The 25,615-nt window shown below is 39.4% G+C and overlaps 1 protein-coding gene across 1 annotated transcript; it reads right to left on the bottom strand.

Annotated features, from left to right (window-relative positions):
- On the bottom strand, positions 1–25,615 carry GEMIN8 (gem nuclear organelle associated protein 8). The gene is made up of 4 exons (XM_082484671.1): positions 25,602–25,615; positions 21,905–21,934; positions 18,749–19,175; positions 1–810 (listed from the first exon to the last, which is right to left on the bottom strand). Exons 2-4 carry the CDS (start codon positions 21,905–21,907, stop codon positions 560–562), a joined length of 681 nt encoding a protein of 226 aa, XP_082340797.1. The 5' UTR covers positions 21,908–21,934; positions 25,602–25,615; the 3' UTR covers positions 1–559.

The following is a 25,615-nucleotide window of genomic DNA, read 5'->3' as shown; positions in this document are numbered from 1 at the left end:
AACCTTTGAAAAAGCATTCAAACGGCTGGGCTACAGTAATTTGATATGTTGTATCTTGGCCAGTGGGCTCCCAGTTCTCAAAAAAAATCAAAGATTAGCAGACATAACACTTCAAGCTGTGCTGTGTTAAACAGGATCCAAATGCTACTATGTTAAATAAGACTGAAAAATGGGACTACCTAATTTCCTAAATGCAAAGACCAGACAGTTCGTACAGTCTTTTTCTTTTTGGCATTGCTTTACGTTTTCCCAGTTCACTGAGTATAGACATTGTTGTGTTTCTTGCAAGCATGGTCAAGGCAGGCGGGTATCAAACGAGTGGAGCATGTTTGATATTAGTGTCCCTTGTATTACTACTTGACAACTGTACATAGCTAGAATGGACTGTAACTGCCGCTGACAGTGTAAAAGGAACACAGGGCAAAGAAACATGCTGCCCTTGCTGGCTTCTGCGCCAAAGCCCAGCCAAAGCCAACACTTGCAGTTTGTTCTTTCAGCAGCACAACCTGAGGCACCTGTCCCTACAGCTTTGTGCCAGGTCACAGCACAGTCCAGGTACTCACAGCTTAAGGGGGATAATGGGCCAGTATTTGGGTTGCTTTTTGTCACAGTTTCTATCAAAGATAAGCTGCATGGCAGCCTCCATTGCCTGGATTTTGGCAGCTTCAGCACCATATAGTTTCTTCATTTCTGCCATTCGCCTCTCCCCAGGTCTTTCTGCAGGTGGCTGCACAGAACGCCCCATCCTTTTGTGAAGGTCTTGATCAGCCTCCACGTACTGGTGCTCAGCTTCCAGCTGCTGCTGTCTCCCTAGACAAATAAACCACAAAAGATGTAAATTACTGAGCTATCAACCAATCACATTTTATTTTAACTTTTTAAATACTATATATTCAAATTTGTGCTGGGTCTAGAGTGCCAATATCCACACATTCTAGGGTACAGCCAGCTTCTGCAACGTACAAAACAAATTGCACATTACTTATCCTGCTGCGCTCATTATGCACAATGACAAATTCCTACTAAACAGCATGATAAAGCCAGGCTGGAAGAAGTGGGGAGAAGGGAAGATGACCCTGGAATTGAATCCTAAAACTGTAGAAAACTTCTGTATTAGTATTAACGAGTAAAAACCAGCATTGCTTCATTTCTCCCCAACATACACACACACTGAAAAGGAAAAAAAACAAAACAAAATAAAAAACCCACTCCCCCCCGAAAAACCCCAAACATCAAAGATGAGCGTTGTTTCCGAAGTAATGACTTAGCAGCTGAGATAAGGAAACAATGCACTGGACAATGCAACTTCAGCTGATCCATAGCCAAGGGAAAATATAACCAGTTACGACTCTATGAAAATGAACAAATTGGTCATGTAAGTGTCTGCCATCAAGTGCATCCAATGAAACATAGCTGTCAGCACTGTGTTTAGATAAACTAGACACCCCTATCCATTTCTCAAGACTTGGAAAGTTCAAAACTGACAGCCTTACTGCTATTGCTTTGAAGACAAACAAAACCAATACCCAACATAAATCCCTGTACCACATCTTTTAAAGAGGATTCAAAACAGTGCAGAGGGGTGAAATATTTGGACCAATTTGTCATCAAAAATCCTCTTTGGTAAGCCCAATTGGAAAGCAAGAACTTGATTTTGCATGTCCAAACATCCTTCCACTTCCTGGGTGCTTCTCTGATGGATAATAACACCCTATGCAGTTAAAACAGTAAAGCGCTATACAAGACTCCCCTCTTATGGGGACAATTCTAGAAGATGAAGAAAATCATCTGGCAGTTGTTGAACTGCTCCACCTACCAATAACAAAAGACAGTTCTCAAAACCACATCACAGAAACAGTTCACTATTCGTAAGAGCACTTAAAAAAACCAAAAACAAAAAACAACAACAACAAAAAAACCCAAACCCACAACATTAAAAGGACAGAGTGGCCACAGGTCAGGATGCATTAGTCACACACAGGACATGCTTCTCAGTGTTAGGTGCAATGTACCTCTTCCCACCTTCCCCCAAGACAGAGACTTAGCTTCCACAAAACACATGACATCTGCAAACCCTAACCCAAAGTTAAGTATCCTGAAATATCTGTGTCAAACATCTGCAGTTTATTTTTACACTGGAAAGTACTGTACAGAGCAGCCAACTGACTGCCTGTCAGCCTTACTAAATGAATTATCCCCTGTACCTCATTCACAGAAAATAGATATTTTAAACAGTATAATCAGAAACTTCAATTCTGGCATCTGTTTGACAGGGATACAGAAAGTTTTTCTTCTGTCATTTCCAACACCATCCACAGCTTTGCGTTGGTAGTCGAAGGGCAGGAGTACTCGAGGGGTTATTAGCAATTTATTCCAGAGAGTCGTTTTACTTTCTGTGATTTTGCTTTAAGAGCACACCCCTGAAGTGGGCTGCACTGCCAGAATTCATGAGGGAATATACACTAGAGTCCATATGTGTTTTTGGAAGAGTCAGATTTATTTGGTGTGAGGCCATTTTAACCAGAAGGTCTGAATTAAAAGAACTAACACTGCCTACAGAGGGCCCAGCACTATCAGGACAGGCTGTGACTACACAGGTCACATGCATCCCATTGAAACAAACTTACTGAGACACCAGACTGCCCACAACTAGGTAACATGCTTTCAAGCATGAACTTGACACAAATTACACTGAATAGTGTTAGACAGAAAAAAAAAAAAAAAAAAATGCTGGAAAAACAACGTCTCCCACTGGAGGTTACCCAGCAAAACTCTGGCAGGGCAATGAATTGAACCCGTATTTGTTGACTCTCGTGTGCCACAAAGATAATTCCTGGTGCTTCTGTATTGCCCATGGAAATTTTTTATTCACTAGTTCCGTAGCTGCATGCTAAAGACAGCTGCTTCCTCGCTTGCTTGCTGTAGAATGCTCTCTGATAGCCCATTGCACACAGTAACACTAAAGAAAAATTAATTTCTCTGGAGATAGATAATGAATTCTTCTGTTTGGAAATTAAGTGGGTCTCTAGCAGAAGCTTTTTGATGGATGAGTGGATTACAGTTTAGTGTGCATCAATATCCATTTTGTGGCACAGAGTAGTTCATAAACCTGCAGATCCTAATGTTAGCAATCAAAATACTAATAATTTAAATTCCATTCTCAAAATTACCTAATGAACTCCTGGAATATATATTTTACTTTACACTGATCAGATATACTGCCCTTAACTTTCTAACCTGACTTGTACTATTCCATAGCTACTGGTTAAAAAATTCCCAGAGCAAATTAGAGTCTCAAACACATAAATCAGTTCTACAGAGTCCAGGCAGAGGCTGGGGACAGAAATCTGCTAGAGGGACCCACAGCTTTTTGTACCAAAGGCTGAATTTGAGCATATAACATGGCAGCTGTGCTGGTAATACCACTGTAGCTGTGTGGAATATGTTGCAGTTTCAAATCAGTTATCTGGGGAGAGAGACTACCATGACAAACTCCACTGTCAGTGATGGCACCACGTGCTGTCATGGAAAATTGAGGAAAGAGAAGCCATGGGAATAAATGGGTATGTAAACTACTGCAAAGCAGTATTTCCAACTAAACATAGAGATAAGAAATAGATGACAGCAGAAAGTTTTGTCCCAGATGCACACAAAACTTTCTTTGGTGGGGCAGGTACAGTAGAACTATTCTTATTTCCAGCAGTCTGTGTTCTTTCCATTACCTCAAAATTTACTTTAAAAACAATACAAAGCAATGCAACTTGAGCTAAATATGCAACTACCTCTTCATCAAAAAGATGACAAAAAGCATCTGAAAATGGAAAACACAAACAAAAAAACTATAAACGGTCTATAGCCTAGAGAGGCAACCAGAAATACTCTGAAGCAAGTACCCAGTATTCATCCATGAATTAGATAGCAAGGTTTATCAAAACATGAATTCTCAGCCTGCAGTAATGAAGTCTTCAGCTCATTTGCAAATCAGAGTTTCACACTTTGAATTCATAAGTGCTGCCAAGTTATAAATATAAAACAAATAATTTTTACACAATTCTAAGGAGTTCCTCCTTCCACTTCACACAGACTAAAATAAATGTGCTTTCTTTTACAGCATTCAGCTTCAACTACTGGCAAACTCCCCCAACCACGGAACAGTATTTTGCAAATGTTCACAAGACAGGCAGGCAGCTGCAGTGTGGTTGGTTTCTGCACAAAGGAAAAGCATTGCTGACATTTTCCTAATTGGTCACTTCCATTTCTTCACAAAGACTCTCCTCCTCTCTTGAAGCTCTTTTCAGAATTAACTTATTCCTTCCAAGTCCAGTTCTGCTGGGAAATCATCATTACATGGCCAAAACCAGTTGAGACATCTTTTTCCAAACACAGTAAATACCCTTTTTCTTCACCTTTAAGGAATACTGAGATCTCTACCTAACTCATACTGCATTCTGGGACACCATTAGTGATTCCAGGCCTTTTGAAAGAAAATTTTGGGTTGTTCTCCCCCCCACCTTCCCCACCTTTTATGGGTGACTTTTCAGCTAGTATACCCCCAACTGAAAGAAAAGTGAGCAAATATAGACAACTACCTCCACCCTCAGGGACTGCCAAAAGCAGGATAAACAGTAACTAGTATCTTAGCTATTTACTGGATTTAGGGCTTCATATGCACACAAACGCCCTCTTACATACTTTCCACAAAACTATGACCTAAGCTCTTCAAGATGTAAGCTATTTTCCCCATAGGCCCTTAGAAACTCAGATGTCTTGTTTCTCTTATTTTATAAAAATGAGAACTTCATATACTTTCCGTAAGTTTGATCTACTTTGCTCTTCCTTCTCTGTAATATCCTTTGAGAAGCTTAAGCAGTAATAAAAAAAAAAAATAAATTCCTCTCTGGAATTCATCCTTTTCTTATTAAAAGGAAAAAAAAAAACAAAACAAAACCCAAAACAAAACAAGGAGAAAAACAACCTCAAAACCAAAACCCAAATAAATTCCCTTATTTGCAGAGAAGCCTCCATAGAGAGACCTTTCAACATTAAAAGGAGATAAAAGTAGGGAGGGTAATTATCTATGTTGAATTTTTAATGAAAGATTCACACCCAGCATTGTGTGGTTTCTTGTACCATTTTGAGCTCTCTGTAGCCAGTGATAATACACAATCTGACAACGTTTCTTATACAGGCAGCCTTCTCCACAGTTCTCTAGGTGCACACACTCTGCAGTCTGCCACGTTCCCAGGCTCTGCCCCACACGATGGCAGTTACAGAAAGAGACCAAGGGCTTGCTCCCCGTAAGTGTCAAATGGCCTTTACTGACTTTCCATTTCTTGCTTAGTTAGCACATTATTCTTCAAGGAAATACTACGCTTTCCCTAGCCTTGATCTGTTTTTTCTTTTCCATGATTTCAGACTGACCTGTACCCTTGTTCACATATTTGCCTGCTCATTTCAAGTGATGAATGATTTTCCATTACTGCTGCATGTGCACTTTCTGAGCTTTCTCATCTTGTCTTAAATGCTACCTGAGCTGATCTTGAGCAGCCCACACTAACAGAATTAAAAACACTACCCATTTCTACTGATTAAAAACTCCTAGTTCTCTCTTTAAATGCCACTTCCCACAAGCCTGTCTGCTGTGTTAAATATTCTGCCCACACAGGCTTCTCAATGCAAAATGTCAGCTTCTTCACCTCCCTAGAAAAGCTAAGTACCTTTACCATAAACTTACATATAAGTTTTTCTGAAGTGACAGCATCAGACCATTTTATTATGCCCAAACTTGCATGAACCAGGCATACAATGGGGAAAACCAAAATCTTTGCCTAAAGGAATTCCAACAAAATAAGGATTTAAATCTGAGGATTTGCAAACAGGATATTCAAAGAGTTTAATTTCTACAGAGCTCTGGATTTCCAGAGGGCTGACATCTCAAGCTCTATTCTTTATCAAGTGCAAAGCTTCGCAGGACAAGAGTTTCCATCAGTGGGCTGTGAGATGCAAACAATTGTGACTTACCCCCATGTCTGTAAACATAAAATATTCCACGTTGCTGAAAACAGCACAGACTTGCTTGCTGGATTGTTACTTTGGAACACTAAGCAACTTACAGAAACTGTGGAAACACTGAAAGAAAAGAGCAACGATTTTATAGCAGAACGAACAGCCTCACTCTAGATGCAAATTGGCTTAGGGAAAACAGACTTACGTTTAAATTTCTCCTTAAATTTAAAACCTTGTGCTTGCAAAAAATGCAACAAAAGGATTACACATGACACAATGTAACTTCCCCCCTCCCATTTTTAACTGCAGAAGTTTGATCTTCAAAGTAGTGGAGACAGCTAGGCCCTATCTTACCACAGCAGCGGTCTAACCTACACAGAAAAATCAAACGCTGCAGCCTGCTTGAAAACACTGATTTGGAATAAAAGTGTCTTTTTTCTGGGGGTAACTGCCTGCAATGATAAGCTCTCAGACACCAGACTCACAACCTCTGTGAAAGAGACCTACAAATGCTGAAGGTATTAAAAGCCCAAGTATCTACACTGACAAGTTTTCCATCTGCTAGCTGAGGAGGGAATGAGTTAAAATAAATCGAATATTTCACCACATATATCTACAAGCAACGCAATATTCTCAAGAAAACATAAAATGTTCTGTTACAGGCTTTGAAGTAAGAGCAGATGTGATTCCTTGGCAGGCTTGTGGCAGTCTGAAACCATGGTTCCACAGGCATTTTTCTTTCTTCAGCTACAAAACCAGCTTATGCAGTTTCTGCTCCCCTCCTTCTTCCTTCTCTGCAGCTCCCATGCCCCTCAAGGATGCTGCTACAATTATCTAAGGGGCCTCACAATGAATTCTAAAAAAAAAACCCAAACAAACAAACCAAACACCCCCCCGCCCCCCCCCCCCCCAAAAAAAAAAAAAACACAATCAAACCCAAACCCAAAAGAACAACCCCAACAAGTTATACTTAATCCTGGTGCTCTTGGCACCACAGATGCTGAACTAAAGGGAGCACTGGAGCAGGAGTGAACGGATAGGAAGAAAAACTGCTTAACCTGGCTTTGGCACTGAGGCGTGCTCATTGAAGCACACCCTGACTGAAAACCTATTGGTAAAAGCAGGAAATGGTCTAACACAAGAAAGTGTGCTCCCCAAGAAAGACCCAGTTGCAATAGGCTGTGTAAGAAGACAGCAAATAGATTTTGCAAATCTGAAGTACTCAGTTTGATACCTTCTCTTTCACTATAATACAGATTTTCTACACATTTTAAAGAGGACAGCACTGTAGAAACAGGGCAAAATTACTTTCCAAGACAGCAAGCAGAGACAAACTATCTTTGAAATCAAAATTAATAGAAAACCAGGAAGTAAAGTTAGAATCAAGGTGTTCCACTTCCAGGTTTGCTACCGGGTGCTACATATCGCTCTCAAGTTAATTAAATGCATGCCTCACTGTAATGGATCTGTAAAATGAGTCTAATACTTTCCTACCTGACAGAGAGTTTCAAAGAATTAATTATCTCACATTATTTTGAAATCTGTGGGTTAAGTAACTGGTATAAAGTTACAGTTACCTAGAGAGTAAAGAAGCTGATTTCTGTTTTAGAAACGGGATTAAAAACCAAGAAGGGTTGTGTTGTGGTCTCCAAAACAAACTGCCAAAGATCCCAGATGGAAACAATACAAGCCTTCATGTCCGTGTTTACACTAGCAGTAGGCTACACTGGTTATTGCCCAGCTAAACAACAAATCACCTTTCTTTTATTTTCTTCTATTACCTGCCACAATGAAACCCTTAAGAAGGGATATTCTTAGCTCAACCAGAAAATGACCTGAAACAATCAAACCACATAAACATGAAGCAACCAGCTAGCCCAGTGGAACCTCAAGTGAAAACCTGCTCTAGAAATCTGAATGCTCTGCATGCAACTAACAATCAGGTATATGTGCATCTAGGATAGAAAATGCTTAGGTGAGCCCAGTGTAACCAGGGGGCCTGTACTGCACCAGAGATAAAAGGGCATCCAGACTGTACGCCTGTGCCATCTGACAGAATTAAACAGCCAGGAAGTTGCTGACCGACCACCGCTTAGAAATGAGTACAGGATCAGGCACCGGCAGCTGCCTCTAGTAAGGATCAAGTCTATAGCAATAAGATTAAATACAGACCAGCTGACTCTGCACTCCCATCCCCCAAAACAACTCCAATCTGTCACTGATGGCAACAATGCTGACGCCAGACAAAGACACCAGTGCTAGAGTAAACAGAAGGATTACTTAAATCTATATATAACTGTATCCATATATACAAACACATATATGGCACAGTCAGAGGAAACTGAACAAGGAAATGTTCAAATTTAAAAGCGCTTCTTTAAAAGCAAACCAGCATATTGAAGAAACATGAGTTTCACAGTAATTTTTTTACATGTGCCCTGAATAGAAATTAAGCACATGCACCTGGAAGAAAGTGTTCCATGATGTACAGAGCACTAGACAGCTAAATAATACTGAAAGTTTGGTGCTTTCAGGAAAAAAAAAAGAAAAAAAAAGGCAGTAGCCTGTACCAGTCTTCTAAATCAAACTCGCACGTGCGAACTTTACATTGAAATTTCTTTCTTCACTCCAGCCACAGACTACACTGCTGAATTCAACTTCGTTTGATTGCATGACATGAGAAATCAACTCAGTAATATATGCAAGGAAATCTGCAACTTTATAAAAAGTATTCGAAAAAACATTTCGAGAGCAACCTGTAACCATGTCATTGATTTTCTGAAAGGAAGCATACTCAGGTTATGAATTGACCTTTCAGTTAACTGGCAGGTCCATAAGTTAGTATTACTGCAGACATGCGGAATTAAGCAATAATCTCTAATCCAGATAAAATTAATTTCATGAAGTAAATAGGCACTTTTTCCATGCTGTTAGTTACTGCAGTGTGCTACCTGTCCAATTATTTTGAAAGAGCCATCTGGAAAGCGGGTCAAACTAAAGGAATCAGCAAAATATATCACAAGTTGTGAAAGAAAGAGCTGAGACGTAGCTTTGGAAACTTAGTTTACCTCTAACATTCCAAGTTTCTCATTGCTCATTTCACCATACTAGTAAATTAAATGAAATAGACTTAAATACATGAGGATAATGGCTATGCCCAGTATTAAAAACAGCACCAAAAACATTGGGAAAATAAACCACAAGGGAAATGTTTGACACTAGAAGTAATTCCAGAGTTGGTTGCTGGAGTAGAAGTCTGAGCACCGTCTCCTTTCAAAAAGGCAACTGGCATCCTGCCCTCAGCAAGTTAAGTTGTACTTCTTGATAAGTGAGAGCTCCATGTCTCCCCCTCTGTCACTTCAATGGAGCAATTCACACACGAAGGATGTGTTTAAGTGACGAAGAGAAGACTTTGTATGAGGAGAGCCCATCCAGCCTGACAGCCTGTTCACAACAAAGGTCAGTAACTAATGCCAAGGGAACAATGCAAAAGCAGGGAATGCAAATAACTACACACCACCAGCTTTACCTACTGAGAAACATAGAGATCAGAAAAAGCCAGATACTTCTTCCTGCACTCCTCTAAAGCCAGCCAGATGCTCTTCCATCTACCATCTCAACACCTCCTCCACCAACGCGTCACACATGATGCAGTCTCCATAGTCTGGACTCTTCTACAATCTTTCAGCCTCCTTCCCACCACACCAGTGGCCAAAAATCCCAAAGCAATGACAACTGTTGAATTTTAAAGCAAGCAGACCAACCCTTCTGCTCACTAACCACGTCAGAAATTGTAGACCTAGAAATGAAGGTGTTCTGCAAGGATCATGCAGAGTGAGAGAACAGCAGCATTGGCTTGTCAGTATTTGAACAACCATATTCAAATTAAGGCCCAGCATGTTCTCTGGAGAGCTACATTCCTTGGCAAAGTTTCTCCAATAGAAATTGCAAATACAGAGCTGACTTTTAGAGCAACAACCACCACTTCAACAACTACAAATGAGATTAAACCCAGGAGATTCTTATCCAGCTAAACGGGAACAATAACAAGCAATAGCATAACACCCATGTGATTTATTTCAGTACAAATATCTGTTGAAGATCTACTCTTCATTTTACATTACCTCTATGATTTTGGTGTACTGCAGAGCAGTGTTCTGACAACTTAGATATATGTCCTTGAAAATATCAGGGGGAAGGTCTGATATCCAGATAAACAGGTTTGGGTACTTCGGAGGCCAATAACAGTTGTAACACTGATGAACAGCTGGATCAATCTGTACTGAGTACTTCATATGCCCGCAGCACAACAGTTTCTTGGTGTGTTGTCTTATGAGCCTTCTCCATTTTCCTCAAAGACAGGGAAGTGCTATCACCCCTGTATTACAAGTCCAAATAAAAAGAAAACAGAAAAAAAATCCTAGAGCAGGAGGTGCTTTAGATTCCTCTGAATGGGCTTCATGTCAGATCACATCAGGAGGTGGCACAGGTGCTCAATCCAGCCACTGGAAAAGATAAGAATGACAATGTTCCCGTGCACCTTGTGGTTTAAGATGCATCACCCTTTGGGTATAAATGACTAGCTCCCTTCTTCCAGGAAGGCATGGCTGGAAGAGAAAGATTATTATTTTGGATATCTGTTTCTAAATTCCACCTGTGTTGAAAGCTTTTGTGGATCTAGTCCCAAATGGCATGTCCAAGGTCATGATGGAAGTCTGTAAAGGCCACCCAAGTTTGAGATGGGTAGTATAAAAGCCTCTGTCTCTCTCTCCCTCTCTTGATTTTGAGCATGCGAGGAAATGAGTTTTGAAAAGACCTGGGCAGATGGAAGTTTCCGAACTCATCATTTCTGCCTCCACAGCACCCATATTTCCCTAATGACCATGGACATGAATTCCATCTGGATGCTTCTGATGAAACTGAGGCACAGTGAGAGATGCTGAAAAACAAATGGTGCCTCTGAAGTCTTGGCATTAACAACACTCCATTAAAATTAGCAGGGGCAAATTATGTGTCTCCAAGCAAAACTGTAAAAGAGGTTTGCTTTATTAACAGAGACCTAAAATGTGTAAAACTTGAGATATTTTGCTGCCGTGCTCTGTTGAAGATTCTGCACAGGTTTTGCAGATAAAGAACATAGAAAGCACACATCATTACATCTTTTTCCACCTTTGTCCTTGACAATGCTTTTCACAATCACTCCAGTGCTATACACCATGAAACTTTAAACATTCTTCCTACAGCAACAGTTCCCCCATGTAGATACAAAATAGGCTGTGTTAGAAAAAGCTTAACTCGTAGCCCACACTGTCACTATTCACTTACAAGGTTGAGAGTATGAGGCTACAAGCGGATGAATTCAGATTTATCAGCACAGAACTGAGCCAGAGCTCTCTCCTAAGTAAAATCACATGGAGATCCAGAAATGTTGCACGTGGCACCTAGATGAAACCAGTAATCACGGAATTTTAGTGGAAATGGAAAAGCGCATGAACTGTGAAGACACACTGCCTGAGACGAGTGATTAGCACAGAGCAGCTTTTATGCCACTTTTCCCTAGAGCTGTCTGTCAGCATGGTCTCACCTGCTCTTTTCCGCAGCAGCTGCAGCTGCTTTCACGGGCTCCCCTGCAGGGACAAAGAACGAAGACTAGAGGAGACACTCAGAGCAGCTGCAGATGCTAATGGCATAAGCAAACAGGCAGACCCGCCTTCAAAAAATTACCATCACCACTTCTGAGTGTACGTAGCATCTGCATCTTCCCACACCAAACTGTTCCCATATGAAGCAACCTTCCATAACAGCCTTCCGACACCTATATTTGCTTTAACAAGAAGATCAGGGAGGGACTCCTTGTTCCACCTGTGGTCTCTCAGCCCTGCGGTCTGCCTTGCAGTTCTTTGCCAAAGCTTTGTGGAGCCCAGGTATGTCACACTGATGCCCTCAAGCCTTGGGAAACACATAGACACAAAACAGGCACTGACACTCTGCTTGTCTGACCTAAAACTGAATTACTGAATGTATTTCCTCTGTAAAGAGAAAGTTCCAATAGCTAATCCATCCCAGCTAATAAAGTGACAACGTATATGACAGCAAGCTACTGACCTGTTTCCAAAGGACCCTTCCGAGACCAGCAACTATCAAGAAACAGCTATCAAAAGCACATCTAGCACACAGATGGTGAGGGACAAGGCAGCTGAAAGGAGCAATGATCTGTCTCAGTCCTGCACATCTTATTCTCATATCCTCAAGACAAGTCCAGTCAGAAGGAATTTCACCACAGCACTGACTTACTAAGAGCAGCAACAATGCAAGATTACCAGATTTCTCTTACTGACTCATGAATAACTTAGGGATAATAGCTCTTGGGGAGAAAGGGTAGTTCATATCCTGTATTTATTTGTTCAGTGAAGATGATGTTGATGGGATGCCTTTTGGTCACAGGGATGACACCTAAAAACTGTTAAGCAAAAGGTCTGGAATGAACAACTCAGATCACATTGTTTATTCTTCTATTTTTTGCTTACTTCCTGCTGAGCTACTCAAAATCCCTTGTAAATATGAACAAATTGAGCCTTTTAACAAGCCACCTGAGGTACATACTGTCTCCACTATAATAACTGGAACACATTAGAGACACAAATAAAAGGTGACAATTTCAAACACAGGTTTCCAAAGTTTAATACATATTTTCATATTAAGACAGCTATTGAGGCATTCTTCATTTCCATCAAATGTAAGAGGAAATAGAGGTGTTTGACATCTTGGCATTCCTCTTAAAGCAATGTCTACACTGCATTTACATTGAACCACATGAGCTTCTTTACCTATGCTCCTAGCTATACACACCTGCTGTAACTCAAATCCCAGTACTCCACAGCATGCTTATGAAGAACTGAGCCCAGTATAGCCACTGGCAAATGGGGCAGCGGCATTCCATACCCCAGCTCCACTTGCCTGTCCAGGCTGCATGTATGGGATTGTGGTCCACAGCATCCTCAGATGCCATCTAGAACCTGAAAGCTGGGGTATCCCTTCGCAGCAAAGTAACAGGCCTGGCCTTGCACTTGCATACTTGCAGGGGTTGCCAACACTGTTGGCCCCAAACCACGACAACTGTCAAAGTCTCAGCCTGAAGCACATAACAAATAAGAAAGACCGGGCATATAAATTTCAGTTCTAGATATTAACCTTCACACAACTCTCCTGAGCACGCAGCAGAGGATATCCATTTCTGACTGTATCTGGTTCAGTGACACAGAAAGTGCAGTTTCCTCAGCAGCACCTCAAGCCTTCTAGTGTATTTCTTCTATTAATTCCTGTAGCAGCAGGTACACCTGTACAATATAATGTCCATTCATGGCAAAATGCATGGGATTGACAGGAAAGACATAGATTGACACAGCAAAGCTATACATTCTTCTAAGCTCATATTCTGTCTCTACAAGGAGATACAAGGACATTTTCTTGATTATCATCACATACTCTAGGAATGGCTGTGTTCTCAAATTGATACTCTTAGTACAAAGATAACCTTGTCTCTTATGAAACGGATATAAAACATGGCGAACTGTTGCTCTCCTAATGCAATTCATACTCTCTATTTTTGCAAGTACAGATTAGTTTTCAATATTAAAGAAGTGAAAATTGTGGCACTTTTCCTTGTTTCTCTAGCAAGGAGGCATTTTCTCAGCTGTTGGCTTCCAGTACCAAGTAACACAGCCTCTATACTGGACATAGTGTGTGCACTTAAGAAGATTCTGCTGCTACACAATAAAAGGTTCCATCATCAAGAGCAGAGATGTGGTACAAAAGTAAAGCCTTTCACATTTCTCCTTCAATTCCCAAAAGAACATGCTTCAAAAGCATCTCTCAAGCACCCACACATATGGCAGAGAGCACTCCTATTTCACCGGCATTTCTCAGAAGCTTCAGCAATTCAACTTCTAAAGATAGTGGGAAAAGTTCATGTGACAACAAGGCTGACAAAGCCAAAGAAGTTGAGCAGACATTTGTAAGGTCATCATCCACACTGCTTTGACAGTGGGGAAGAAGAAATGAAGAAGATGCTGGTGTCCAAGAGTAAGAATTTGAACAACAGTCTCATGGAGAAAAAGACAGACGAAGAACGGGGAGAAGCACTTACCAAAAGCGAAGGTAAGAAGGAAAAGATGGTGGCAAAAAACCTGCAAAGTCTGTTTTCCAATGAAGCACACAGGCCTTAAAACCAAAAGCTTCACGAATCTGGTACTATTCAAAACATGGAATATTCCATTACTCTCTCTTCACAGAAGAGGCAGTGGTACCCATCATTTTTCAGAGAAAAAGAAACCCAAGGGAAAAAACCTACAAATTGCAGATTTGAAACAAACATCTTCATTCACCATTTCCTTTCAATCTTTTTTAAAGGTTTTCCATCTGGCACAAAAATTTTAAGTTGAGACAATATTATTTTGGGAAAAGCTGGAGGGTATGTGTGGGCAATACAAACAGACTGGAAAAAACTAGTCATAGCATTAACAATTGACAGACTATTATCCTTCAGTAATGAACTGACATGATGGTACTTTCCTTTGCCTGCCTTTGTTTTTTAATAAAGGACACTGCCTCATTGCCTGTTGACTACTACAGAATGGTTCTCAATGTACTCGCAATGCTGTATTCACTCAGTTACAGTAGTCATTTCCTCTTATATGTAAAAAGGGAACAAAGAAAAACTGCATCAGGACAAACTACATGTTTCAAAGGCTATATTGAAAAGTGTAATAAATATGTGCAATTAGCCTATTTACAGAACTGTTAGGCTTGTGAATCTTCCTTCCTTGGTTTTTGTCCTTTTAATTCTTGCAAATATAAAGAGGCAAATTACTTAGTCTGTTCTTTACATCTAGGATGCTTGGAGAATTCAATACACTACCTAGGTCTGACAGGCAGAGTAACCCAGAAAAATAACTTCATGCTTTTCAACAGCCAGTGTTGAAACAGACTTTTAAACGCAACTAAAAACATCCCCAAGAAGCATAGTATATAAGGATCACCAGTTACATGAAGAACAACAGACTAGCCTGACAAGAAAACTCCCTAAAAAATAGATTCACTAAATAATTATGATTGCATATGAAGAAACAACTGAAGAGGAAAGAAATTAAAACTGTCTGTAAGCAATTTTAACCAAATGCACTGTATATCTAGAATACGAGATAAGTTTGTAGCGCATTAATATGTCTGAGTTCATACAGCCTCAGCAGAACTCTGCTCACAATTACTTCAGGGCATTCCACAAACACATAACTTGACTGCAACACATGACATGAATATAAAAACTAGTAAGAATTTGACATGAATTCAAAGACAAAAAAAGAGATTGTTTTGAAAGGGGTTGTTTGTGAACAACTGTTTCACTGCTGAAGTGTTAAAATCATGCAGCAAGGCTCAGAGTTTGCCAGTTTCAAAGGGTTTACTGTGCAAGTCAGCCAATCACTGGAAATGCCCACTGTGAAAACAAAGCAAAACAAAAAAAAATCTGCTACAGAAGTTAGGAATCTGCTTGTTCTTCAAGTTTGTGGCAGTTACTGAAAAATGAAATAAACCTGTAGTTGTCTTCTTTGGCTAGTCTGACATGATGGCTTTCTTATCTTTGAAACTTTTCTCTTTGCAATTAGTGTTAATTCTTGTATTTCACCATCCAGACACAAATCCCTTTCCCACCTACATCTCAGGCCTATTTAAGTCTTCCACAGCTAAAGTTAGCAAGATCGTACCCCCAACGTCTGTGATCATGTTTACCTTCAGCAGACTCTAGATCAGGCATTAGAAGCGAAGAGTCTCACATCAGCTAGGATTCATTTGATTACTCTTCTACATGTTGATGAGACATGAATTATGTGTGGGAACCAGTTATATCATACTTGGTAAACCAGGACTCTCATTATGCACGTCCAAACAGCTGCATTGATGCTGTGTAGTATTTACTAATTTTGCAGTGGTCGAAAAACACCAGGCTAATAGAAATCATCCTTCACAAAGATAAATCGGACCTCCACCGTCTGTACTAGTATCCCCTTCTTTAAGTGCCAAATTCCCCTTTCTGTTTGTCCCACTGCTCTTTATTTCCCATGTGTCTCACAGTTCAGTAGGTTGCAATAAACATATATCAAACTCTTGCATAGCATTCTTTTTAAAAGAAGAGCAAGCCAGGTGTCTTCTCCCAAGTGCATATCAAGGTGCAGGGGTCAAAGGCTGTGAACTCCACCTGGAGCCCATTATTTACGCCAGAGAAAGAAAATGAGACACACATTTTCCCTTAACATTCCCTAATAGCTGGCTTATAATTCAATTGATCAAGGTCACTATTGGTATTCTGCTTTCACATACCCAAACACTCTCATTCAGTTTAGAGAAAATTTAAAACTCTTACCTCAACATTACAAATGTCTCTTCCAGAGACGGATGCCTAAATCTCAGGCATTACTGTGCTTTATACCGCCCAGGTTTGTCTACAAATCTGTTCCTAAGGTGTGGGGGCAGCCCAGGACATACAGTTTGGGATTAAAAGGAAAAGGCATCAGAGAGGAAATACTTAAGTAACTGTGGGTCTCTTTTTTGGATGCATTATCTCCATCTTCTTGAGCATCAATACAGAATGACAATCGTTCTTCAGCATAGTATGAAAGATAAAATATGATAGCGTCATTATGGATCGCAGCTTAATGAACCCCTAAATTTTGTTTTGTTCAGAAACAACATCCAGGAAAATTAATAACACTACCTCATAAAGTATAGTGGTACTGCCTTCAACATGGTCTCCACATCAGCTCCACATAAAGTATAGTGGTACTGCGTTCAACATGGTCTTCCACACCATCGGGGAAACAACAATTTCCCCCTCCTCCTGCTGCTTACATTTCTTCTTTTGAGAAACTTTAACAGTTTTAAAAGTGTATTCTATTTTCCTTTTCCCCCACTATGCAAGAACGAATAATTTCTTAACAAGATCATACCATATTTTTAATTACTCATAAAATTAGCATTTAGATAGCACCATTCACCCAAGAGTTCTGTGGCACTTTTAAATTTCAATTAAATCAAGTACTTGTTTACTTTTTCATGCATTGAGGAATTACAGGTGATTATTATTGTCCTCACTTTATGAGAGAAACTATTTAGGAAACAGGCATACAGTAACTAAAGACCAGACTCTCTTTAAATTTGTATGAAGATCTGGAATACTGCCACTGAAGTGACTGGAGTTATACTCACCCAGAACTAGGCTAGTACATGGCACAAAGCAGAGACCTAATAATTCCAAAAGGTTCCAAGCACCGCTGTGGTGGAAGGAACAAAAGTAAAGTCCGTATTCTGAGTCACAAACTTCTTCCCGATTCACCAGCTCATCATAAAGAATCAAATCATATTTTTAGCAACAGCAGCCAGTGAGGGGTCAGGAAGAGATTAAATAGCTATACCAAGGTCATATAGGATGTTTATGACAAGGAACATCTCTGACCCCAGATTTTTCAGTTTCCAGGATACCACTTTAATCACTTGTACATTTTTAAACACCACTAACCATAAAGACAAAATAAATCCAAAGAAAACGTACTGCATTTCTAGAAGCAGCCCAGCATCTTAAAGCATCCTGTACCTCATTAAACGAGCGTTTCAACAGAGAACACCGAGCTGATTCTGCAAAAGCATGATGAAAAAGGTATGCATGTCAGGCACTACCACAGAGCTCCTTAACTCACCTTCCTCTCCTAACTAGAGCAACTGTGTGTGCATCACACTGATGGAAGTGTGAAGTTAAGCTCAGGTGTTTCAGCTCACCCAATACCCTCTGATCAAAGAACTTAAAATAACATGATTTTTATCTATTCCTCCCAATAATTGCCTCTATTATGCACAGTTACAACATTTCCCTCTTTCAGAGAAAGCTCTATTAAACATCCATTCTGGGTATTTTCTATTGGAGTCATGTGGGAAAAGTTATTTTCATCATGCTGCTTTCTTAAAACAGATAATAAATTTGCCTGCAACATTTGTATATGCAGTAAAGTGTCACTAAAGTACAACATAATCTTTCCTTTTAAGGATGTCACAGAAACAAAGATGAGCAATACCTCTGAAGATCAAGAACTGAGAAAAATCTTAAAAGTCTTTGTCTTATATTCCCTGCTTAAGGACTTGGGTCCAAATCAAGATGCAAAACAAAGAGACTTCTGGTATGGTACAGAATGAAGAGTACCCTAGGGAGCAAGGGGGAGAAGAAAACAGTTGTGGAATTTTGCTGTTGGATTAGCCAAAGAATAACAAACAAAATGGCTGCTTCATGTTACAAAATACATTGAGGCTTACTCTAGGGTTTAGTGATGTAGTAAAGCACTTCCTCTGGGTTCCCCTCCCAGATATATAACATGTTAACTAGATTTAACCATAAAAATTCTGGAGGTTTTCCTTCAGCACTGAAGATGAATATTGTCTTCTGGACAAGTGTGTTATTCTCTTTCCAGTCACAATTTTCTCTCTCTGTTAACAAAAAAACTTCAAACATTTTCTGACACTTATTTCTAACGAACGATACTTCAGTGCACCCACCAGTTTTGCCTCCATCATTCTGTTTGGCTTGCTCACTTGCAGTACCTACTGCTGTGAATTCTTACAAAACCTGTATATGTTGAAGCCTTTCATCACTCAATGTTCTGGCCACCAAAACCCAGAAAACACAGAACAAGCATGGACTTACGCAGTTCTTCCCGGTGCCTCTCTGTCTGTGCAAAAAACTGACGAAGCTCCTCTGTGATCTCCATGTTACTCAAGTCATATTCTATCTCCCCTTCAGACTCAGAGTCCTCCTCCATTTCGGAGTCCCCGTCAGCATCCTCCCTCCCTTGGTGGGCATCTGTGTACCGCTGAGGTCCCCCATGGTACTGAGCTCTGCCATGTGTGCTATAGCTGGAAGAATAGTTGTGAGTATGTGGGAGATCATTCCCATCCCAATCTGAGTAGCGGCTGCTTGGAGAGGCTGCAGAAGGATCCCATGGCAGGTGATAAAAGGACTCCATGGCTTTCCTGTAGGCTTTTTGGTGTCTACGCATCCAGCGCATGGCTAAGTCGTAGTGCTTCCAGTATCTTGCGTACACTTTCTGAGAATACCACGGCTCTGCGTCTTCCTGTGGCCAAAAAAAGGAGGGGTAAAGAACATCAAGAAAAAAGATGTAAAAAAAGAGAAAACAAATGGTAATTGAGGGGGGAAACACTGTAAACACAAGCACAAAGTCTGCCTTTTAATCATTAGTTATTCTTTTCCTATGATAAACCATGTAAATCTGAAAAAGAAGGGCAGGTATTAACGCAGTGCAAGTACATTACACTTCATTACTCTGACAAGAGATTGGTTTTGCATGAACAGAACAGAAGAATTAGCAATAGAACAGTCATAGTGTCCAGAAGGAATTTTCAAAGCGGTTGTGCTAGAACAGTGGGAATTCTTTTTAGGGGATATGCTGAGTGGGTATGTTCCACATTTCCTTAGCCGCTCATGTGAGTTGCAAGAACGGAATCATTCCAAGGTGTACGTATTACAACCTACACCTGATTTCCAAATCCGCAGACAGAAAACACAAGAGATTAAAATTCCTCCATATTAAACAAAGGCATTCATTTTATCCAGTAACGTATTTCCTCCATCTGCCTGCCAAAATAAGTTTCTCAGAAAAGGTCAAATGGCACTTCAGCCAAGTTCATATATCCATCATGGCCTCGATCAAAAACAAGACTGTATTTAGCCAAGTGCAAGCTGACAGTAAATCTCCCTTTTGTACTCACCAGTAACCAACATATGAAAAGGGGTAATAAGGTACCACTGATAAAGTACATGGAAAAATAGTTCTATAGAACGAAACATACTGTAACACACTGTCTCCTATCTTCCAGCTAATCTTAGTTTTCCTGAAAAAACACAGTTTTCTGCTGTTCAGATTTTCCCAGCAAATACAAAGCCTCACAGTCCCTCTAGCCTTAAGCCCCCTTGCTACAGGCCATTTCACCTTTCTCCTTATCCTAGTCTCAAAAAGAGGGGATAATAGAGGATCTTAAAAGAAGGCCATAGAGTAAACTAGAGCCTAAACAAGTAAGATAAATAGCAAATGTTTTTTCTTTCCCCCACATCTTAAATTCCATAGAAAATCTTTTATCTGGGCCAAACCAGAATGCCTGTACTTTAAATTGGAAGAATTTTAATTAAGCCATGTTTTGGCAAACACTCAAAACTAGTGCAAGATTAGCTAAGATTTTCAAAGATGAATGTGACATTTACAGTCCTTTATTAGTTTTTTTATAAAAGCGCATACAAGACAAAAATCTTTCTTTAACCATGTTTTCTTGATCTCCACTGGCAGCATTCTGTAGCCTTAAAGGAATGATCCTCTGGAAAAACAAAACAAAACAAAATACTCTAAGAAATACTTTCCATTTAATGCTAACAATATCAAGTGAGGTTAATTTCATTTACTTACATTTGTTTTCACTTTCTGGTTATCAGGCAATAACGCAAATGCTAGAGAGTTTGGAATAATAATTGTAACTCTCATGTTTCCCTTCTTTCTGCAAAATTGGGCCCATTACACCAGAAAAAAAATCTATAAATGCCATCTCTTTTTAAGGTCATTGGTAAGTGCTTTCAGAAACAAAACACCTCCAGCTGATAGACTCTGTAAAGAAAACCCACTAGAACAAACTTGCATTTCTTAAGAATTTCTGATTAAAAATTGCACCCTATTTGTGAAGGGCTGTGGGGCTCAGCTATGTTATTTAAAAGTTCAGACAAATTATCTTTCCTGAAAAGTAACAATTCACTGAGGTGAAACTTCATTCCGATTCTCCTCTTGGCCTAACATTGTGCTGCTACAGGACCATGCATTTCAGAAGATTTATTCCTAAGATGAGTGGGTGCAAGAAAAGCATCTGCCTTCCATATGGAATTCCTTCATTCTTAATCATCCAACCGCCTAAAAGCAAGGATGAACAATGTTTTATTTACTGTTCTTGCTTTGCTTAAGAATGTCACGCTGACTCCTCATCCTTCAGCAGTCAGATGAGAACGTCCTGTTGTAAAATCTGATACATTCACAGGTTACTTTTAGAACATTTTGTCTATTTTTCCCACTACTTAAAAATCTAGTTTTGAAACATTATGAAGCTTGACAAAAGCAAGTATCTCCTACATTCTACGTATTTCCAAAGAAGACAACATATCCTTTTAAAGCACAAAATTATCTCCAGTTCTTCTAAAATGTTTCTAAAAAGGGCCTCGATGACTTTACTGAAAGCTCTGGAATCCAGCTGGCTGATTTGTCTAAGCTGACTAGCTCCAGTTGTTAATTTGGGGGAAAGGAAGACAAAAAGCCAGTTCATGTAGACAGTACTGTGATGCTGGTGCCTGTCCAACTACTTTTTGTGGCTTTTTTGTTGAAAGTGACCCTTGAAAACCCCTTTTACACTTGAATATTAAAAATACATCTGTTAAAAAAGAAATTACAGAAATGTTTTACATTGGGGTGGAAAAGGGAAAGGAACACTTTAAAGTTGAACTTAGTTCTTTGTCTATGCTTTTTCAGCTGCGCAATAAATGGAAATAAGATATTTCCTCAAGGAAACAAAAGCTATAAATCCAAGGCAAATGATCAGTCCTCTGTTATTTTCCTGTTATGTCGCTGGAGTCTTCCCGGGAGCAGACAAATTACTCGCTGTTGTAATATGAATTCTATTTTCAAAGCAATTTAGGTACTTTCACATCTAATTTTTAAATGTCTGCACTGACAGTTCAATAAAAGTGTTTATATTCATTTTGTCTATAAAACGTGACTAAGTTATCACATAGAAACCCATAAAGACCACTTACCATCTCTTGTGGAGTTTGTTCCAAGGTGATCTAGAAATGAAAACAGTAGCTTTTTAATTCCTAAAAATATATGTATCAAGATGGTCACAAACACCCAATATATTTTTGTTAAACTTGAGTACTATGGCCTACAGCTATTAAATATCCCTTCTCTGTTGTAGCTAGTTGAAGTCTCTTATTTATAGGTTTTGATTAGCGTCAGCAAAAATCCCCATTCCTTAAAATTCCCCACTACAATAAAAATGTTATAAAGGGAGCCTTCTACACAATGCAGCCTAAAATGCTGGGACTGGACACTTTTTTTTTTCCCATTACTCTTTTCTTTTCATTTTTCTCCCACACTTTATACTTCTACAACCTTTATTTTCCAAATTAATGCCAAACAAAAATCATAAACTTAAATGAAACACACTGTTCTAGCTTTTTAGTGGTGTCTGCACAGGGACATCTATAAAAGCAGCAATTACCATAAAATAATTAAACCCATCTTGACCCCTTTCAAGCAGTAAGGTTCCTGGTTAAACCTATGGTGCACTTCTAACCACATACAATCTCTTCTTTCACTTTATTTCTCTTTTTTTCAGACATCTGGTCCTGCCTCCCATAAAACACAAGGCAATTCAGGTTGCAATTACATTTTTTAAATGTGAGGTACAGGCTAAAGGAAGAAGAAAAAAAAAAGGAGGGAGGGAAGAACAAGGTATCTATAACTACCAGGCAGGATTCATAATTACCATCATTTTCAGTGCGATTTACCAGCATGAATCACTAAGAAATATTCTGAATCCCCTCCCTACCTGACAACTATTTTATTATATTAATATGTTAGCTGCTTTGTCCACGTATTTCCACTGAGGCTCTCACCCTCAACTTGAACTTCATGTTAGGCAAGTGCCAGTGAAAGGTAACGGAAACTCAGTATGCTAAACTACCATTGCTACCTCTAAGACATGGTCAAATGCTAGCCCCAGCAACACTGGAATATAGTCAAGACAGCTCTTAGAACTGTCGTAGATTTATAACAGCATAAACCCAGGATTTTTCAAAATGCATATGAATACAGTACATACACCAGTTGTGTTCTGTCTCAGATTTAGCAATACAGATTAAATAGCAACTTTTTGCCTCTTAAAATAAGCTGTATTGCATGAAAGGAGAATGAGGATGGGCCATGTTCAAAGAAAATGCAAATCATGCAGCTACCACAAAGGCAAATTATTGTCCTTTGCAAAGCCCACACCAAGTTCAAACCCGTAAACCCTTGGTCACACCAAGCTATCTACGAGAAGCCCTACAAACATGAGCAGTCCCACTGCAATCAATGGGACAACTCATGCGAGCAAAGGATTGCAGGATCAGGCATTAGGCAACCAAAGTGTGCGACTCCATTGTATTCTCTCCTGCCTGCCTGGAGGAAGAAGAAAACCCAGCGCTGAGGTCACTGTAAAACATTGCAGTGACTTGTAGCACTCAAAACCCACACATACATAAAAGACTCCTGGGCTGTTCCTCTTTGTTCATTTCAAACATCTCATTTCCCACGCTAGCCCTCTTCAAAACTTTTATCTCCACTCTCATGAGTGTACACGTGTACTTTTTGTCCCTTTGCCACATACATCTGGACACTGTCAAGGTTGCCATACCGCCTTTTTCTCATACTTAAAATCCTAAGTCCACGGTAGTCGATTCTTCTATTTTCCACTTCATAAGAAGTATGTGTATTTCATTTTCATGTTCACTCTAATTCTGACATGACAAAAAGATTCTTTGAACTAGCTTCAGCACAAATAGAAATCAGGTTCAGAGCATAACGTAAATACACTTTTTAAAGCAGTAAGTGGTGAAGTCTGATACTTTATTGTTAATAGGAACATGTACATATGCTCTCTGAAGGGGAAGAAGGGGAAAAACACTAGCAAAACTATCCAACTATACTAGTTTACCAAATATGAAAAACCTGTTTTGCCAAACACAGATACTTCAATTATTTTCATAAATTATTTATGAAACATTAGACTACAAACATAAAGCAGAGTATAACAACGTTACCAGGTGGGACACTAAATCAAAGAATGAATTTGTTTTATTTTCAGCTGAATTATTCTTCCAAAACCAACTAGATAAAGTGTGAAACATGTCAAGAAGCAGAAAATAAATGTGATAACTCTACTGCTATAATTTATACTTTTAAAAATAAAATATGGAAGCAACTTAAAATCTGAAACTCACCCCCAAATGCAGAATTTAAAATGAGGAATATATGTTTGCCTACGCTGACCATTTATGATGGAAAAGTTGGTTTTTGACAAATGTTATTACTTCCTTTTCACAGCTTTAAAATATTTCTCCACTGATAATTAAATATGGATGTATTCCTTTTCATCAAAACATGCCTGCCTCCTTACCAACTTGAGGCAAGCATTAATGAAAATAAATAAATCTGATCAAAACAATGACAGTATTTAATCCCATTGGAGTCAAAAGAAGTTGAGACAATGTCTGACATATTGTGAGACACAACCATGAAATACTGTTTTTTATAACTTATTAATGTAATTCATACTCTGGGAGCAAAGCCCTCTAGTGGTGCATTGGATATAGTGCTACCACATGGCTGCCACACTGGAGGTGACAGGTACAGCCCAAAAAAACCTACCAATGCGGGAATAAGGATTTGACTTTATTCAGAACACCAATGATCACAAGATTAATTAACCTGGTGCATCGTACTAAGTAAAAATATCAGACGTTATTAAAGGAAGGTGAAATTTTAATAAATCCAGCATATTTCAATGAACCCCCCCATTTATATAGAGCTTTTCTGAAAAAGCAAACTATGTTTGTATCAGAAATGCCCAAAACAACAGCCAGCTGACCACATCCTTTGCTCACTGCTGCTTCTGTGCCTGCTCTTTTAGCCTGTGAGAAGTGCATTCTTCAGTCAGGCCAGAGATGCCCCTGAGTTTCCAGTTTTTGGCAATGGGTAGTAAGAGATGCTCAGTAAAATATAATACTAGAGTATGCATACAGGAATTGCTTTTCTAGGTACATTTCTTCTGATTTCAGCAAGTGGCAGTTCAGATAGTTTGGAGCTGAGAAAAGTATTTTCGGCATTGAAAGCCAGAATGCGTCATTTCTCTGAACCCATGAATGCTAAGTTTTTCCATGACAACCCATGGCTGTAAGTTTCACAATTTAAGGTGTTAAACATCAATTTGCTCTCTGTACTTTGAACTCACTCTACTACATGCTCTTTAAAAATTTCTGAAGCATTCACTAAGAAAAGCATGCCATGTAACAACAACAATAGTGCTCATCTTCCCACAAGCACCTATTTTATTTTATACTTCTAATGCTTACTCTTGCTACAGAATTATCATCAGAAGAGGGAAACATCTGAAAAGTGTTTTGACACTCTGTGGTTCAGATTAATACTGTGCATTGCTGGTGTATGACGTTAACTTTAATACCGAAGCGCCCTAGTTACAGTCACGCAGAAATTTAAGCCTGTGATTGCCGAGACAGTTGGCAGTACAAGCATTTCCCTTATAAAGAAGAAAAGGTAAAAATTCCCAACACTATACACTGCATTCTTATTTGTGAATGGCTGTAAATACAAGATCTGTGCAGCACTTAGGATACAGTTATGGCTGGCTGTCATCCCAACAGGAGAGCCAGTTGAGCTATGAAGACCTACCTATCACTATGATC

Source organism: Vanellus vanellus, assembly GCF_965231255.1.
Source record: "Vanellus vanellus genome assembly, chromosome: 1".
Classification (NCBI taxonomy): Eukaryota; Metazoa; Chordata; class Aves; order Charadriiformes; family Charadriidae; genus Vanellus; species Vanellus vanellus.
This window is presented reverse-complemented; position numbering and strand designations above follow the sequence as displayed.